The sequence below is a fragment of the Nycticebus coucang genome, chromosome 7 (assembly GCF_027406575.1).
Source record: "Nycticebus coucang isolate mNycCou1 chromosome 7, mNycCou1.pri, whole genome shotgun sequence".
Taxonomy (NCBI): domain Eukaryota; kingdom Metazoa; phylum Chordata; class Mammalia; order Primates; family Lorisidae; genus Nycticebus; species Nycticebus coucang.
The window spans coordinates 44,588,996-44,609,373 of NC_069786.1; the positions used below are offsets into that span (position 1 = coordinate 44,588,996).

Consider the following 20,378-nt stretch of genomic DNA (forward strand, 5'->3'; position numbering starts at 1 on the left):
AGTACTGCACTTTCCACCTACTGTTAAAATCGAAGAAATGTAATTTTTTAGCTGAAGCATAGCTTATCTGAAAATAGACTACATCTGTCTCAACTCAGGAGTTAAAAATTACTTTAGTATGTAAGGATGAGATTCATGTAAAGACATATTATCCTTATTCTTCTTTTCCTACACACATATTATTTCAAAATAATACTCAGGAACACTTAAGAGATAATAAAGAAAATAATTAGAAAAAGTAAAATCTATAATGAATCTAGAATTTTTAATTGCACTTGAATTAAAAATTATTAAAAACACTTGATAAAGATTAGTATGATTCCTAAGACTCAAGAACTGTTATTGTAAAAAATAACAATGCAAAACACGTTATCATAACCAAATGTGTGGTTTATTTTGGAGCAACACAAAACTGAGTTTTTTTTTTTTTTTCAATAAAGGGGAGAAATAACAATAAGAGATTATACCCTGGTTACATGCTAATTGTCACATTCTATATGATGTGGATGTGCTCATGTATTCAAAGATATTACAAATAATAAGCATTTGTAATTTTAAAATCCCAAATCACTTAAGAATGTTGTAAATTCATAAATGTTGAAATAAATACTTAGAAATAAGTATCTTTTAAAAATTGAAGTCTTTGACAATGTTTATAGATCAACTCAAATGTTAATACAAACAGTTCTGCAAATAAACTGACGTTACTGCTAGTTTCCACTTAATTTCTTCATAATATGACTGTTTGGTGTTGCATTAGTGAAGATACTTCCTACAAATACATGGGTACCCCAAAGACTATGACGAATCACTTTACAGCATCCAAGATCATCAACAGAGAATCCTAGATGTCGGTAGCGTTCATCTGTTTCAAAAAGAGTGTTGTTTGTATATGGTCCAAAAAACTGAAGGAAATAAAAAAATGAATATTTTCATTACCAAGACAGTGTAGCAATAATTTTTAGGTAAACAAGAGTATACATCTAGTCTACACAAATACAATCTATTTTAATACTGTAAACATTTACAAAATTAATTAAGAAAAATGTCATATGTAATGCCTCAACTGTCCTAAAACCTCCTCTCCCCAATACTGTGTCTGAAAATGTGAAATGATCAAATTCCATGTTACCTGGAATCAAATGTGTAAGATTATACAACCTTTAAAAAAAGAACAAACTTTAGACAATCATCTACCATTCACCTTCATCATCTTCAAGATAAGAAAACTAAAGCCTAGAGCAAGTCTTCCATTTCTAGTCTCTATTTTATTTTATTTGACTTTGGGGAAAAAAATACACACAACCTCTGTAAATTGACCACCCAAGGGACTGTAAGAAAACTGGTCAACTTAAGGAACTACTAGGTGTATGTGTGTGTGTGTGTGTGTGTGTATATATATATATATATATATCTGTATCTATGAAAATTAGGTCAACTTAAGGAGCTGGTCAATGTAGGGTGGTAGTCCACTATGGAGGTACTACTGCAGTGCAGTATATATGCCTATCTTAAAATTAAAAAAATGATTTTATTACTATCTGTAATTAAAAGATACATCTAAGCTGGCTCAGTGGCTCATGCTTATAATCCTAGCACTCTGGGAGGCCAAGGTAGGTATACTGCTTGAGTTCATGAGTTCAAGTCCAACCTGAACAAGAGTGGGACCCTGTCTCTACTAAAAATAGTAAAAACTAGCCAGCTGTTGTAGTGAGAGCCTATAGTCCCAGATACTTAGGAGGCTGAGGCAATAGAATTGCTTGAGGTCAAGAGACTGAGGTTGCTGTGATAACACCATGGCACTTTGCGCCCAGGGAAGAGTAAGACTTGGTCTCAAAAAAAGAAAAAAAAAAAAAAAAAGAAAAGAAAAGATATATCCAGAATTAAAAAAAATGACCACAATGGTGGTTCAGTTATTTTCTTCAAATTTATTTAATATTTATAATATTATACTTTTTATATTTATAAAATAACTTTTATATTAATATATATTTTATATTAAGTATATTATACTTTTATATAAAAAGTATAAAATTACTAAGTATATTACTTTTGAAAATGGAATTACTCACTGCCAAACCTGATGATGGGTCAATAAAGTCAGCTTATATTATACTTTTTATATTTAGAAAATAACTTTTTGGAAATTAATATAATTTAATATAATTAAATTTAATATATTTAATATTACTAAAATTAAAATTATATTAATTTCCAAAGTTATTTTCTAAATATTTTACCATTTACATTTTCTTCAATTCTAGTATTTCTTCCTTTAAGAAACAAGAGCATAATTAAATCCAATTTATGAGAGAATTACTCACTTTTGTGAGAATTATGTGAGAATAGTACTTTTGACCAAAGTACATTAAACATTGATTTTTAATTCAGCTTAATATGTTGTTTAGATATTGCATCCTCATTTATAAGTGAAATATATTTGTAATTTCCCCTTTATAATAATATATTTTCTCCAATTTTAATATCAGGTGTATCCAGATTAAGTAGAATGATTTTGAAGTATTTCTTCTTTTTCTATTGTCTGTAAGATTTGGCATGCTCTGTTTTATGAAATAATCTTTTACTTTCATTCATAAATATTAGTTGTCTATTTTTTGAGACTTTAGGAAAAAAAAATAAGTTAACTGATGACTCCATACTGAACCTCAGAGTCAAAGCTCTATTCTATAATAGACATACTCTTATCTGACAATGTGAATGTTACTTTTTTTGCATTATTATTATTATTGCTTAATATTTCAATGCAGCAATCGTCTGATTTCTTTTCTGAATGTATTTATCTTCGTTCGTTCCTTACGAGGTTTTTGTTTCTAGTCCTTATCTTAAATATTGTTATTGTTATTAAATTTTAAGCCTTTTTAATTGTGAAGGCAGAAACTGGAAACCTAATAAACACATGCATATTAAAAAAAAAAAAGAAACGAGAGCATACTGACATATAATTTTGAACTTCCAAAAAATAAACATACTAATTCAATGCAAATCAAATGCTAATATCTACTAGGAAGAATGTAAATTAAAAACTCTTTAAATTTAAAAAAACTAAGAAAAATTAAAAAGAAATTAAGAGAAATTTATCTGTGAATGAGAGGTCCCTCAAAAATATGACTGCAACTGACTCGTAGTGCTTGTGTAAAACTGTGAGATTTTTAAAGTCTTAAATAATCTATTTTTACCAAAGTTGTGAACAATCTTACAATAAAAAATATCTTTACTTTATATAATTTACTTTTGAAAATGTAATTACTTACTGCCAAACCTGATGATGGGTCAATAAAGTCAGCCCAGTATCCTTCGGCTCGAAGAGCATAGCAAATTTCCTTAGCACCACTGATGAACTATAATGAAAAAGGTACAAAGAATATGCTTAAGATAGCAATACTAAAGATTGTTTTATCTTTAATAAATTTTTATATGAGTATCTTTTGCTTCAGATAGAGAATGCACTCAGATTAACAAAAAATAAAAACCAATGATAAATTAGATCTTTAATTAAAATTTGTTAAAAGTCTGTCTTTTGCCTCTTAAAGAAAAATATTGCTCATCTCCACTATACTGGTACACCACCTAAGCTAACTTATTTTCTCCTAATACGTTCTATTAAACTAACAATAAACATTCAGATAATACTGTATTCTCTGAGACAACATATTTATTTATTAATTCTTTTAATTCTGAAAATAGAAAAATTGAGTATGGCATAGAAAATAGTCATTAGGATATATTTCAATTTAATGAACAGATGTGCCATAAATAAAAACTACGTGGAGAACAAAACTATGCTATGCAATCAAATATTATAAAGATTAACTGAAAGAATCTCCAATTATCATAGAAAGAACCAGCTAACCAGCTTAAGTATTTTTCTTAAGATTTCTGTTCATCATTAGCAAACAATGACATCTACTGGAAAAAAATCAGTACACATTTAAAGCATAAAACATAAAACATCTACATATAGAATACTCACTAATAATCAAATTAATTACTTAAATTAAAAGAAAATATTTTTTCATAGAAAATAAAATAGCTCTAGTCATACAACTAAAAATCAAGATAAAGCATTCTGCCATTTAAAAATCCTGAAAACTGACTTGGAAATAACTGTACTAGACTCACAGTATCCAATTAGGTTCAGCATATTTAACTGACCAAAAACTAGGACCACAAACACAATGAACATGTGAGAGCTCTATAGCACCTCAATGATAGTAATAAGTCTGTATTTCCTAAGCATTATTGTAATATGTAAATTGAAAATGCTATCCCTATTAAAATACCAACATCATACTTCCAAGACTTGGAAAAAATAATTCTTCATTTTCTATGGAACCAGAAAAAACCCTGTATAGCTAAGGCAGTTCTTAGTAATAAAAAGACTTTAAGCTGTACAAGGCCATAGTGGTCAAGACAGCATGGTACTGGCACAAGAACAGAGACATAGACATTTGGAATCGAATAGAAAACCAGGAAATGAAACTAACATCTTACAGCCACCTAATCTTCAATAAACCAAACAAGAACATACACTGGGGGAAAGAATCCCTATTCAATAAATGGTGCTGGGAGAACTGGATATCCACATGTAAAAGACGGAAATTGGACCTGCAACCTCTTTCCACTCACAAAAATTGATTCAAGATGGATAAAAGACCTAAATTTAAGGCGTGAAACAATTAAAATCGTCAAAGAAAGCATAGAAAAAACATTGGAGATATTGGCCTAGGGAAAGACTTTATGAAGACTTCTGTGGCAATTGCAACAACAACAAAAATAAACAAATTGGACTTAAACTGAAAAACTTCAGAGATAACCACCAAAGCAAATAGACAACTTACACAATGGGAAAGTATATTTGCATATTCTGAATCAGACAAAAGCTTGATAACTAGGATCTATATAGCAGTAGTTCTCAACCTTCCTAATGCTGCAGCCCTTTAATACAGTTCCTGTGGGTCACGATTCACAGGTTGAGAACTGCTGATCTATAGAGAACTCAAATTAACTCACATGTAAAAAGCCAACAATTCCATATATCAAGAGCAAGAGAGATGAACAGAACCTTCTCTAAAAAAAGACTGATGAATGGCTTGCAAACATATGAAAAAATGCTCCATCATCCCTAATTATTAGAGAAATGCAAATCAAAACCACCCTCAGATATCATCTAACCCCAGCAAGAATGGCCCACATCACAAAAATCTCAAAACTGCACATGTTGGCGTGGGTGTGGAGAGAAAGGAACACTTTTACACTGCTGGTGGGACTGCAAACTAATGCAACCTTTTTGGAAACAAGTATGAAGAACCCTAAAGAACTCAAGTTAGACCTCCCATTTGATCCTGCAATCCCATTACTGGGCATCTACTCAGAAGGAAAAAAATCCTTTTACCATAAGGACACTTGCACTAGACTGTTTATCACAGCTCAATTTACAATTGCCAAAATGTAGAAACAGCCTAGATGCCCACCAACCCAGGAATGGATTAACAAGCTGTGGTAAATGTATACCATGGAATACTATTCAGCCATTAAAAAGATGGAGACTTTACATCCTTTGTATTAACCTGGATGGAAGTGGAACACATTATTCTTTTTTGTTGTTGTTGTTGCAGTTTTTGGCTAGGGCCTGGTTTGAACCTGCCACCTCCGGTACATGGGGCTGGTGCCCTACTCTTTGAGCTACAGGTGCAGCCCTGGGACACATTATTCTTAGTAAAGCATTGTAGTAAAGAATCCCATGTACTCAATTCTCATATGAAGACAGTTGATGACTTAGTACACAGTGGGGGTTGGGGGAAGGGGAGCAGAAAGAGAGAAGGCAGGAGTGGGGTAGGAGAAGGGAAGAGCAGAGAGAGAGAAGAAGGAAGGGGTTAGGGGTTCTCAGTGTGTGAAACACCTTTTGGGGGCAGGACACAATTGTAAGAGGGACTTAACCTAACAAATGCCATCAGTGTAACCCGGCTTCTTGTACCCTTAATGAATCCCCACAATAAAAAACAAAGTTTAAAATGTGCATATCCCTTGACTCAGCAATTTTCTATTTAGGATTCTATAGATACCAGTGTGCATACAAATTTATGAACAAAAATTGCCACTGCTGTGTTGCCTGTAATAGCAAAACTTGAATTTTCAAACCTCTAGGACAATATTTAAATAATTTAAAAAATTTATGGTTTACTCATGTAGTATACTATGCAGATTTTACAATGAATGAAACGTGTCTGTGTATTTGCATGGAAAGCTGTCAAAACATATTTGTAGATTAGGAGCAAAGGACAGAAAAAAGTGTGGGTACATAAGATTATACTCTTATTATACCATACAATGTTACTGTCACCTCTTAGAAAGGGCTGGGGTAATTTTTATTTGACATGTTTTAAGGAGTGTTCTTGACATTCTCTTAAGGTGAAGAGACAGGATATGGGAGAAAAAAGAAAAGGAAAGAAAGAGAGAAAAGGGTGGTAGGGATACAGGTATGAGTAGGGGGAGGGGAAAGGAAAGGGCAGGAGGAGAGATGGAGAGTCAGAAGAAGAAAAAGAAAGACATGAATAGGAAGAGTTAACTTTACTTTTTTGTTTTGGACCTTATATTACAAATTGCCTAAAACATAACACACACACACACACACACAAAAAAAAAAAAAAAAAAAACTAAGGAAGATCCTGGACAGAACCTACATTTTATAAAGATACTAGAAGTAAGTGGCAGTTTATTCTTAAAAAAGAGGACTCTTAAAAATTGTGAATACAATTGACTCATAGTACTTTGAGTAAAACTGCACGATTTAAAAAAAAGTCTTACATAATCTATTTTTATCAAAGTTAGCCCCGGCCAAAATGCAACCAAAAAATAGCCGGGCGTTGTGGCGGGCGCCTGTAGTCCCAGCTGCTGGGGAGGCTGAGGCAAGAGAATCGCGTAAGCCCAAGAGTTGGAGGTTGCTGTGAGCTGTGTGACGCCACGGCACTCTACCGAGGACAATAAAGTGAAACTCTGTCTCTACAAAAAAAAAAAAAAATTTAGCAGAGAATGAATAAAGGCTGAAAAGGACATTTACCATGTTAAAATATTGGTTCACTGGTATTTAAATAGCACCACAAAGTTAAACTGTTACCAGTTGAAAAAATTACCTTTTCTAAGAGCATTTCTCTTTCAGTTTCCACTTCTTCACTCCAAACAGTCATGTCATTCTTAGTCTTCTGTGTTACAGTCAGAATCATTAGTTTGTTATTAACTACTTCTGGAAATAGTGATTCAAAATCTACAAATAAAATAAAAACAAAAATTCTATGGAGAACCATTTTGCTTTTTAAAGAAAAAAAGTGCATAAAAATACTTATTTAGAAAAATGATTATGTTAAATTATTGTGTTCTATTTTTATAAATGCATATTATTTTTGAAAAGGATAAAATGTATTTAGTTTTATTTATACTTTTCTGGCATGAATTGAAATATTACTGCCAACAATTGAAGGATAAGGTTACACATCATTGGTGTTAATATAATTTTTCAAAAATGTTTATTATGAAGACTTTTCTCAGTATTACGTGCTAACTCATGAAATTATAACTCTAATAATCACCAGGCATAAAAGTGACTTGAAAGCTTTAGCGAAAAAGTTATAATTTTTGCTCTTCCATATATGAAGCATGGCAGCATACAATCAGATGTCAGGGGATATTTGAAAGCTTTTATTTAGGCCATACAATCATTTCCAGCCAGAGACAAAACATTAAAATATTAAGAATTATAATTCCCATAGTACATTATTCAAATTATTAAAAAATTAAGTAATATTATCTAATTCATATTAGTGTTTCAATGTATAAAGTATGACATACCTCTTCGCAGCAATTCTGGACATGTTTGGATTGCGCACTCTACTCTGGCACTTTCAAAGTAAGTTTCTGCACTGTTAATTTCTTGTTCGACAGGTGCATCATTACCCTAAGGGGAATAAGTATGTAAGTAAACAAAATCTGGAGTTCAAATAAAATGATATCTTGCCTGTTAAGAACTTGTTTTCCTTTGAAAATCTTTTTTATAAGTAGTTATAATCTAACTGGTGAATGAAGTACAGTGATAGTATTTTCCTATAAACTCAATTTTTTTCTCTATGATGAATATAAAATTTGAAAGTTCTACAAAAATTTTGAATGAAACAGAACCTGAGTATGTAAATATACTGATATTTCAATACTTGATTTAAACAAAAATTGCCCAAGAAACTAAAATGCTGTGTCTTACAATGTTACCATTTCTATTTTGTGATATCTATTTTTCTTCTATAATCCATAAAATGGGGATAATACCACTGAATTATATAATAACATAATTAAATATAAATGGTATAGCCTCTCTATCAGGAAGGGCTTGAGGCTTTTAGTCAACTGAAATTTACTAAAGAGCCTACCATATACCCAGACACTATAAAAGAACAGGTGTTACAATAGTAAAAAAAAAAATCCAGCCTTTAAACCTCAGAGGTGTATCAGCTTTAGTGGAAGGAAAATAAGGATAATGAAAGAAATGCAATTCAACATGAAAAGTGCTAGAGTTGTAGTAAAGTCTTCTGGGGACACACATGAGGAAGAACCTTGCTTTGCTAGGATTCAGGAGAAGACTGAAATACGTGAACTAGATGTTAATGTGTATGTCTGACAGATAAAGAATAGGTGGTACGTAGGCTAGGAATTCAGGAAGAAAAAATAGTCTAACAAGAGATTAACAACAGGGCAAAACACAGAATGTTCTATTTGAGAAAAATACAAAAAACATTGTGGTTGGAGTACAGAGGGAGGAGGAAGTAGTGGGAGATAAGGGATCAAAATTGTGAAATGCCATTACGGTATGATAAGGAATTCTGACTAGTCTATAGGCAACAAGAAATAGGAAAATAAAATATAAAAAACAAATGTTAGCATTAGCATGGAGGATGTATGGTAACGAGGAGCAGGCGATATACCAGTGAACAAGTAAAATTTATTGACTACTTTGTGAATTTAAGTACTTTACATACATCTTCACATTTCATTCTCATAGCAATCTTGTAGACTGGATCTCTATTATAATCTCAGTAACAATGAGGTTATTGTTATTCTTATTTTACAAAGAAATAGAGGCTTAGAAACGTTAAGTAATTTTCTCAAGGTCACGAAATTAAGTAAATTGCAGAGCTAACCCTTGAATCTAGATGTATTCTACCTCCATAGTCCCCCATACCATAATGCCTCTAAGAACACAGGTGATATTGTGAGAGGCCTTAATTCTGGCAGAGAACTGAAAGGACACTAATTTGGAGCAAAGTCAGAGATGGAAGCAATGTGATTTTCACATTATTTAAGGGGTATGATGGAGAAAAGATTCAAATTTGGTGCTATAATTTTTATCTTGGGAAAAAGGCAGGAGGGTTATGCCATTTATACTACTGGCTACAACATGGGAGTGAAGACAGGTTTTGAGATTAAAAACAGAGCCAGAAATGTTAGAAATAAAAATATTAAATTAGAAATTATTTTAAAAAAGGCCTTGTGGAGGAAGGCAAGACGTGAAGTGACTAGAAGAAACTCAAATGAGAAGCTGAAAGACAGAAACCTATGAGAAATGCAATATTATAACTGCTGGGCTGAGGAGGAACAAGGAGCCAACAGGACTAAGAACAAATTACCTGAGATAAAAAGATAGGGGAGGTCAACTATATTCCAATGTCAGGTCATCTGATACAGTTAATAATTGTGAGGAATGGCTGCTTCTAACATTATGTCTTTGATCAAAAGTTTGTCCTACAACTATGCAGAAATGTGAAAAATGATTAAGGGTTCAAAAGAAACCTTGAACTGCATGGCACTTTCCACTTACATGAAAGCTCAAGCAAATAAAAAAATCCAAACCCTTAGAAATTATCTTTTAAAAAATAACTTTTAAAAATAGTCCTTTTTTTGTTTATATTATCCAAACAATTTCAGAAATCCTAAAATTTTCTTAAGTTTTAAATGACTAGAGAAGTACAAAACTGACTTAAATTAGACAGAGATACAACGTACAACTGTCATTTATAAAAGTGAAAAAGAGGAAAGCTAAATTTCCAGTAAAAGGGAAATAATTAAATTATCTGTATCTGGAATACAGATAAAGATATTTTTTAAAATTATTTTTATGCAGTTCAAACCTGCATTCAAGGTTAATAAAAATAAATTATTTTTAATTACCAAGAAGAGACCGTAATTTAAAATTAAGTAAATAATTACACAGCATATAATTTAAGTACTTTACATACATTATACAGCAAATACTATGTTTAGGACAATGTTTCAATGGAAGTTACTATGCTCATAATAATTTAAATAAAAGTAATACAGCATTGACAATTAGAAAAGCATAATAAATGTTAATTTACCTGAAATTCATTTACATACTGTGCCATCACAAACTCATGTCTTTCACTTGATAAAGGTTCTGCTAGAACATCAGGCAAAGTTTTATGAACCAGGCTTTTCTTCTGTGAAGCAGTCCCATTGAGGTGACAATCAAAACCTATATTCCCAGGAAGCTGGAATCTCTGATCCTGAGGTCCAAATGGTCCCATAGTTTCATCAGGCCATACTGTTCGAGAGCCTGAAGAGAAACAGCAAAACAAATCATTACCTGAACAGTCAACTGCATTGGTAGACTGAAAGAATGGGTTCTTCTTAAAATTATGTATTTTTTTAATCTATAAAATAGATCTGAAATCTGCTTTCCTGTGTGAATATAAGTAATTTAGTTTCATCTTGTTTCCAAAACACTAATCAAAGCAACCAGTTGTCAGGTAACAGACAAGACTATTATTAGGAGAAAGATTCAATAAAGTACTCTAATCCATACTATGGAATGCTTAGTAGTCATTAAAAAGGAAACAATAAACCTTTAATGTAATGGTAGTGAATGAAGTCCAGGATATTCTGCATTAAAACAAAAAGCTAAGTTAAAATATAGCATGTATGACAACATTTATTTTACATCCTAATAATTATGTTTTTAAACAAACAAACAAACAAACAAACAAACAAACAAAAAGATCTAAGAGGAAAGACACTAAACTTAATAGTGGTTATCCTTGGGGAGGGGTATTCAGCTGCTGTCACCTGGTAGCCTAAGATATTAATAGGCTAGGAAAAGTTGTGCACTATGTGATGTAATGCTCTGTTTACCAGCCACATGAGTTTATACAGATTACAAATACAGCAGGATAGCTCACATTACTTTATCCACTTAACACTAAATATCCTAACTTACAAAAAAATTAAGAAGATCCAGAAAAGAACAAAACAGACAACTAGTAATTGCTCAGAGAGTTTGGGAGGGACAACTGCTGTGCACATTACTTGGCAATAAAAAGGGTATTTTTTTAATATCCTGTCAGAACTGAGTGACTGAAAATGGTCATGTAGATATGACTGCCTCGTAGATCATCAGAGCCATCATCCTTCTTCTACACTTCTGGCACACATTACTCATCAATTTTAAAACTTTTCCTGTTAAATCCAGACACTCAAAATTCTCAACACACGGACTCTAATGCTTCTCAAACTCTAAAGTACTTCAGATTCATCTGAGAGATTGTTAAAAAAAGCACATTCAGATAGGTCTGGAGTTGGGCTCAAGATTCTGTGTTTCTAATAACCTCCAAGATGATATTGACGCAGACCACGTTGAGTACCAGGGTTCTATCTAGATACCCACTAACCACTAACTAGAGGCAGTTCCTAAGAACTGTTAGCTATTTTTGAACAGAATGGTTTTTAAAGACTATTCAGGTCTGTCTCTAGGTCTCTTTAGAGAAAATATGTGCCTCATATTTATAGTGGATTTGAGAACACTTTTACATGTTTACTGGCCTCTTAAGTTTTTCTCTTCTATGAAAGGCCTATTCATATCCTTTTGTTTGTTTTTTTTATTTTCCACTGGGTTGTCTTTTTCCTATTGATCTACAAACATTCTTTATATACTCAGGATACTAACCTCCTAAATAATGTGAAGGGCAAATCTTTCATTTAAGATACATACGTGGTTGTCTTCAGGCGACACAAATTGGAAAGTAGTCAAAGATGAAGTTATAAAAGAAAACTGGAGCAAGATGGAAAGCTATGAATGCCCAAGTGAACTTAAATTACAATGTAAGGGGCGGCACACATAGCTCAGTGGGTAGGGCACCGGCCACATACACTGAGGTTGGTGGTTAGAACTGGCCTGGAACAGCTAAAACAATGACAACCGCAACAAAAAAATAGCTGGGCATTGTGGCAGGCACCTGTAGTCCCAGCTACTTGGGAGGCTGAGGCAAGAGAATTGTTTAAGCCCAAAAGTTTGAGGTTGCTGTGAGCTGTGATGCCACAAAACTGCCGAGGGCTACATAGTGAGACTCTGTCAAAAATAAATATAAATAAATAAATTACATTGTAAGTAATGTGTTCCATGAGAAAAGGATTCCATGCATAGTACCTTTAGGACACATTAAATTTCTAAGAGCCTTTAACATTGATGTTTTAGTGTGTATTAGAAACCTCCAAGATAGGAATATGGCTCATAAGATTTCTTAAACTGGCCTAACCATAGAAATCCTCCCTTCTTCTTTTATAACACTTCTAATCCCAGCACCTGGGAGGCCAAGGCAGGAGGAAAGCTTGGGGCCAGGAGTTTGGAAATCAACTTGAGCATAGCAAGACCCTGTGTCTACAAAAAAATAAGAAAAATAAGCCTGGCATGGTGGTATGCACCTGGAGTCCCAGACATTGAGAGACTGCAGCAGGATTGCTTGAGGCCAGGAGTTCAAGGCTGCAGTAAGCTATGATCAGGCCACTGTACTCCAGCCTGGGTGACAAAGTGAGACCCCCTGCCTCTACAAATAAAAATAAAAAGAAGATGGGGTGGTGCCTGTGGCTCAGTGGGTATGGTGCTGGCCCCATATACCAAGGGTGGCGGGTTTGAACCCGGCCCCGGCCAAACTGCAACATAAAATATCCGGGTGTTGTGGTGGGCGCCTATAGTCCCAGCTGCTTGGGAGGCTGAGGCAAGAGAATCACCTAAGACCAGGAGCTGGAGGTTGGTGTGAGCTGTGACTTGGTGGCACTCTACCGAGGGTGATAAAGTGAGACTCTGTCTCAAAAAAATAAATAAATAAATAAATAAATAAATAAATAAATAAAATAAAAGAAAGAAAAAGAAAAAATACTAAAAAATTAAAATATTTTAGAATGACTAGCATGATAGCAATGTATAAAACCGATTAGAAAAAGTAGAAGTAGTAGACAGGAGGTAAATTATTGATTCAATAAACACTAATACAAAAAAAGTTCAAGCCACATTTATGAAATTTATTAAAGAATGTCAAGTAATAACATAAATTAATAGGATCAAAAAAAAATTTGTTTCAGAAAGGAATGTGTGTGAAGAGAGAACGAAACTGAAGTTTAAAAAAATAAGTTTTAGTGGTGGGTTAGGAAGGCAGTGGCGGCACCTCCTGTTCCCAGATCCCATTAAAAAACAAACAAAAGTTCCAGAAACCAATATTCATTCTTTCTTTTTTATACTATAGCTTCCTGATATAACTATTTAGGCAAAAGTCTATTTTCAATGAAATGAACATAACTTTAGAAAATCTATAAAACCTCTAGAAGAAATTACTACAGGAAATACAACTCAAAATGTCTTGAAACAACATTTATAAGTAAACAATCTCTACTTACATATATCTGGAGGTGCAGTGGCCACGTGAGACTCATCAGAACCTGAGGATCCCGCAGTTGAAAAGGCTTTGGGATTGACAACCCTTTTAACTAAAGAGCACAACCCTGGGAGATAGGAAACCAGTCTGGCTCTGTTACAAAGCACCTAAGAATGACAAAATAAAATTATTTATTTTGGATATAAAAGTTATATTTACACAGATAATCCTTGGCAGATCTTAGTAATGTTCCCTTAAACTAACATTTATTCCACTCTTACTAAATATACCTAAAAGGATTATATATAATTTTAAAAATAAAAATGAATATTAAAACAAGTACAAAATTACTGTGGGTAAAGGTGTTTCTAGTAAAAACTAGAACTGAAGAATGTCATACATGAGAAAATAGAAATCTTTAATAGAAGTTGTCCTATTTATCCTAAATACTAACCAGCAAGATTCTTTGATCCTCAATAAATAACTTGCAAGATTTCTCTTTGGACCAAAATATTCTTACTTTCTAACTCTCTTCTCTTCTTTTACCACTATAAATTGAGCTCATTATCTCACGTTGTTCCTTAGTTTTATGATAAGGTCCATTTTCTTCCATTTCAGCATAATCCTTTATGGTACATTTTCTGCACATATGTTCATTTCCTAGACTGTGAGGTCAATTACAATGTATGAATGCGTAAATATCTTTCATTCATAAACTTTTAGCAAAATACTTGAGTAATAATAATTTAATGTAGGGGTTAGCAAACTATTTCTCAATACCACTCACTGTTTTGGTAAATAAAGTTTTATGTATTGCCTGTGGCTGCTTTTCCATTATAATGGCAGAGCTAAGCAGCTGCAATAGAGATTTTATGGCCTATAAAGCCTAAAAATATTTACTATCTGGTCCTTTACATTTAAAAAAAAAAAAAGGGCAACCCTTGGTTTATTAGAAAAGATGTAAAAACAAATACCATGTTATCTGTAAAAAGTTATTAAAAGATTTCAATAACTGTTAAGAGTTCTTTGGGAGAGGAGGTAACAAGTTTCATGGAGGATATATCGAGTTTTGAAAAAAATAGGAGAAATTAGCTGGGAAAAGCACATTTCAATGAAAGACTTCTAGGAACAAAGGTATAGAGACAAAAAAAAATAGTGGCAAGTTCAATGAGGGTGAATATTAAGGAGTGTAGAAAAAACAGGCCTGAAAGTTAACTTGTGGACAACTATAAAGGGTTTTATATTTGATGTAAGACATGAAAGGCCCTGTTACATCAAGACAGTAAGTCAGAATTTTGACCTATAGGCGAGAAAGAAACAAAGAAAAATGACAAAAGTAAGGAATATCTTAAAGAACGTAGCACTAAGGGCAGTATAGAGAATGAACTTGAATAGAGATACAGAGGTGGTTTGAAAACTAGGTTACCAAGATGTTGGAAAAGTTCAACTATTTGATACTTCAGAATCATTGTTCCCCTTTCACATAGTACAGTATTCTGAGATCCAACTCATTTCTCTTTCCAACTATATTTTTCACAGTAAATATAGGAGTACATCCTGACTGGTCTGCCTAACCTCACACTCTTGTTTCCTTTATAATCACATAAAAATATCTCCCTCATATTTCTCCGTATTCTTTCACTCTTTTCCTTCTCAAATGTTTTGGCAAATGTCTACTCTTTAAGACCTGGATAAATATAACCTCGTTTGTGACTTCTGTCTCCAGACTGTGTTCGCCACCTGAAAATATAAGCATCTTCTCTTGGGGTGTATATTCAACCTACTCAAAAGGCAAAAATGGTAATTATTTGGCTTTTTACTTACTTAACACGGGTTTTGGGGTGTTTCTATAATATAAAATAACCTTTAAAGATATGCACAGGATTTTTATTTTTTTTTTAGGCAGAGTCTCACTTTGTTGCCCTCAGTAGAGTGCTGTGCTGTCATAACTCACAGCAACCTCAAACTCTTGGGCTAAGTGACCCTTTTGCCTCAGCCTCTTGAATAGGTGGGACTACAGGCACCCATCATAACACCTAGCTAGTTTTAGAGACAGGTCTTGGCTCTTGCTCAAGCTGGTATTGAACTCTGAAGCTTAAGTGATCCACCCATGTTGGCTTCCCAGTGTGCTGGGATTACAGGCGTGAGCCATGGTGCTTGGCCATGCCTCAGGATCTAAAAACAATTAAAAATTTTTAATTCCAAAATATTTTGAGCAAAGTCTCAAAATAGTAAGAGACACAATAAGAGATTTTCTAAGGGTGTAATATTCATTTAAAAGCATGTACCAGTAAATAATAAATCTATCTTGGCCACTACTGGGCCAGGTCCTGTGTACTAACTGGTTTACATGCATTGTTTTATGTAATTTTCATAATTCTATATGTTACATACTATTTTTAACACTAGCTCTAGCATGGTTAAAATATGTGATCATTCACATTCACAGTACTTCACAAGCAAAAGGAGAAGGAAAAGGAAGATTATCTGAATTATTTTAAAAATTGCCTAATATTAATTATTATTTAGTCTAGTATCAAGGCTACTAGATTGTACTTTGCTTTTTCTTAACAGTAAAACTTTTAATGTAAGTTATATGTCAGTAATAAAATGTAAGTTTTATTCCCAGTCTAAGTAAATCCAATTAGAAAATTTCATTTTAATGGCAAAACCAACCACTGATTTGCCCACTGAAAGATATAGCTAATCTTAACATTTAACCTATAAGATTCTCAAATCCTATACTGTGGAAGTGAAATATTTTGTGAATGTGACCGATTATATAACACTGGGTTACCTGGTGAATATAATGCTTAAAAGTAATAACCAGTAAATAGCTTGAAATTGTAGCAGGTACTTTAGTTTGTGAAAAAGCACATATTTCACATTTGATTAACTTCAAACAAACAGAAGATTCTAGACTTGGGAAGTGGACAAGCTGTTAGGATTTAATTGTAACAATTAATCTCTTTAACTGTAAAATTCTTATTAGTATAAAAAGAGAAAGTGTCTTTCATGCATTTACATAGAAGTAAGTCCCTGCTTTTGGTCTGTATCACAGATCAAAAACTGGTAGTCTATTAAGTACATCCACATCCATCCATGAACATTTTTTTTGGCCCACAGTGTTTAAGAAACTTGAATTGGATATTAACACTGAGAAACTGCAAGATTTACAGAAAAGGTAGTTCAGATTTTTGTCTTTTTTTGAAAACAGTGGATTCACACACCCAAATAGCAACAAAAACCTGTAGCTAAGGAAGGCTGTTCCCTTTCAATTAGAAATAATTATCTGCATTTGACATAGTCCCTACTAAAGTCTCAATTTACCTGTCTTAACTCCAAAGAATGAACATTATGACTTTGCTCTGACACACCTATCTGCGTATTTCATTACTAACATCAATTCAGAATTTATAATGTATATAAATGAATAGGAACATATTTAAAAAATACATTTGAATACGAAAATTAATATTTAATATAAACTTCTTTTTAAAAAATGATTTACGAAAGGATCTTCCAAAACCATTCACCCTACTGAAATAATGTATTCATTAAACCAAAATAAAGCCAGGTTTACCATTAGCATTTTATTCTATCTCAATCTCTCCTTTGAAAGTATTACATACTTCTTTTACAACATTCCCTTTCTGTGTAGGTCATGGATACATAAAAATTTACCTTAAAACTTGGCCAAGTCTAGTAGTCTACTTTTGTGGCTTAAGTAGTCATACCCTTAGACACTTAATATATCATGTTTAATTACAGGAGTACCACCTTAGCTAACTACTGTTATATTAATCTAGCACATAGCTCTGGGTAAATCATCACAAATTAAGAAATAAAATCTAAAGTACTGAGTTTGGCATTAAGGCTCTCTATTACTTTACCACATCTAACCTTATCTTTCACTAACCTCTTTCATACATCTGACATTCAGATGGGAAGGCAAAAATGGCTTCTTAATTTTTGAACACGGTAGGATAGAGTGAAGAGTTCTTTGAATATACCTTCCACCCAACACATCAAAGTTTTAGAATTTGTAAGAATTCCACACACTTTCAAAAATTCAAGTTAAATGCTTCTTTCATTAAGAAATCCCAAACTCCTGTTCACAAAGTTCTGAATCTACACTGTACCTCTGTGTAGCTTTCAAAGAACGATTTCCACTCTTCTTGTAGTTCTTTCCGTATGTATGTCTTATGTCCGCTATTGCATGAATTACTGATTTTTGGATATGTCTAATAATTGAGCAGTTAGCTCTGGTGTGTGTAAATATCTTTTGCTTTCATTTTGTAAGACTTGGAAGATCATTTCCTATACCAAAACTGTTGCGAAGTCTTCAGTTTAGCTAAACAGAAAGATTTTTAAAAAGGGCTTAAATAGGCCAGGTGCGGTGGTTCACGCCTATGATCCTAGCACCCTGGGAGGCCCTGGCAGGTGGATCCCTTGAGTTCAGGAGCCTCCAGACCAGCCTGAGCAAAAAGCGAGACCCCTTCTCTACTAAAAATAGAAAAACTAGCAAACTCGGGACTCGGGCTGAAGGAGGAGGATCATTTGAGCCCAGGAGTTTGAGGGAGCTGTGACGCCATCGCACTCAACCCAGGCCGACTGAGTGAGATTCTGTTTCAAAAAAAAAAAAAAAAAAAAAAAAAAATCAAAGAAAGAAAAGGTGGGGGGAGGGCTGAAATATATACTCTAATATTTACTTAAATACTGTGCTTTACAAATATTAGAAGGGTGCTCGCACTGAATGTTATCTATAAAAATTAAATTGGAGAAGTACATTGAAAACAGCGTTTGTATTCAAACTACCTCCAAAGCATAACATTTCACACCCCTTGCTTCCCCAAAGTCCAACGTTATGCCACCAATGCCACCATTAAACCCGGCCCTCCATTTCCTAACAAGTTTCCAAACTTGTTTACTATACTGATTCTTAAGAGAAATTTACTCACATTGGCCATTTCTAGCGGAGAGGACTGTCGGAAAATAGCTTTTCTTTTGTAAAGTTAATCCTGAGAAAAGACAAAACAAAACATGCAAGTGACAGATTAAACTCTAACAACAAACAGCAGCCCGGGTAACGTCCACTCTTCTGTGTGTCCCTTCACCGCGCAAGGACCAAAGTCCAAGCCTTCCCCGTAACCTCGGGAGCGCAGAGTTCGCCCCCAGTCCGTCCGGGCCAAAGACCCCCCCTACCCCTACGAGGCCGTGCAGGTCGGGGCACCCCCCACCCCCGGTTTATGACAGCTCAAGAACAACATGGACCAGATCACGGCAGGGAACGGGGGCGGCCGGCCAGGATTCAGAGTCCTGAGGGTCGAAGCAGACACCTTAACGCAGGTGAGGGCTGTAAACAGCTCCCTGTAAGTTTCCGGCTGGGCTGAAGAGTGAGGAAGCGAAAAAGAGCCTGTACACAGAGTAACAGGAGGACTAGAGACAATGACAGGGACCCAGTGGGCACAGGGGCAATACCGAGGGACGTGGCCCAAATGGGCGAATTTGGAAGGCCTAACTCGGGCGGAGACCATCCGTAAGCCACCACCGAAGGCGTCAGCGTCCAGAACCTGACTGTTCCTGCCGTCAAAATGGCGGCAACGACGGCAGCCGCGGTAGCGCCTACGTTGGCAGTGACTAGGCTGAAGAAGTTGCTACCGAGCTCGTCGATGTGAAGGATCGTCGAACCGATGATGCGCATGCGCACAGTGACGCGGAGGAGAAAAGTTGGGGGAGGAGTGACCTGCAGGGATGGAGGAAAGGGCTTCAGAGTTTGGTTGGGTGGGTTAGTTAATTTCTTTTCTTTCTTTCTTTCTTTTTTTGAGACGGAGTCTCAAGCTGTCGCCCTGAGTAGAGTGCCGTGGCGTCACAGCTCACAGCAACCTCAAACTCTTGAGCTTAAGCGATCCTCTTGCTTCAGCCTCCCGAGTAGCTGGGACTACCGCACCCTCCACAACGCCCGGCTATTTTTGCTTGTAGTTGTCTTGTTCGGCCTCCCGGGCTGGGTTCGAACCCGCGGGCTCCGGTGTATGTGGCTGGCGCTCTAGCCTCTGAGCTACAGGCCACGAGCCGGTGGGTTAGTTAATTTAATTCATTGACTCATTGATCCATTTAATAGATTATTCCCTCCTTAAGCTTTTCTTACTGCTTGCAAAAGATACAGTCTTCTTCTTTGGTCATTGTTTTATTTTCATGGTTTGCTGTTTTTGAGCTTAGCATGCTTGTCTTTTTCTGTGTCTTCAGCCTACCAAAGTGCCAGGCTGTCGATAGGCTCAATAAATAACGGGACTTATTTATAAATAGTATATAATTATCATTTATCTGATTTTTTTTTTTTTGTGGTTTTTGGCTGGGGCTGGGTTTGAACCCGCCACCTCCAGCATATGGGACCGGCGCCCTACTCCTTGAGCCACAGGCGCTGCCCTATCTGATGTGTTTTTTAAAAAAATAACTAAAGCTCGGCTCGGCACCTGTATCTCAGTGGTTATAGTGCCAGCCATATATCCCTGGGGTTCGTGGGTTCCAGCCCGGCCCGGGCAACAATGACAACTACAAAAAACAATGCCAACAACAATGACAACTACAAAAAAAAAAAAAAATAGCCGGGCGTTGTGGCGGGTGCCTGTAGTTCCAGCTACTTGGGAAGCTGAG

At 34.7% G+C, this 20,378-nt stretch overlaps 1 protein-coding gene across 1 annotated transcript; it reads right to left on the minus strand.

Annotated features, from left to right (window-relative positions):
• Positions 1–375: 375 nt before the first annotated feature.
• MMADHC (metabolism of cobalamin associated D) lies at positions 376–19,372 on the minus strand. Its single transcript, XM_053597464.1, has 8 exons — positions 19,206–19,372; positions 18,686–18,745; positions 13,747–13,891; positions 10,419–10,636; positions 7,864–7,969; positions 7,152–7,282; positions 3,273–3,359; positions 376–905 (listed from the first exon to the last, which is right to left on the minus strand). The coding sequence occupies exons 2-8, from the start codon at positions 18,692–18,694 to the stop codon at positions 711–713; spliced, it is 891 nt and encodes a 296-aa protein (XP_053453439.1). The 5' UTR covers positions 18,695–18,745; positions 19,206–19,372; the 3' UTR covers positions 376–710.
• Between the last annotated feature and the right edge of the window lie 1,006 nt (positions 19,373–20,378).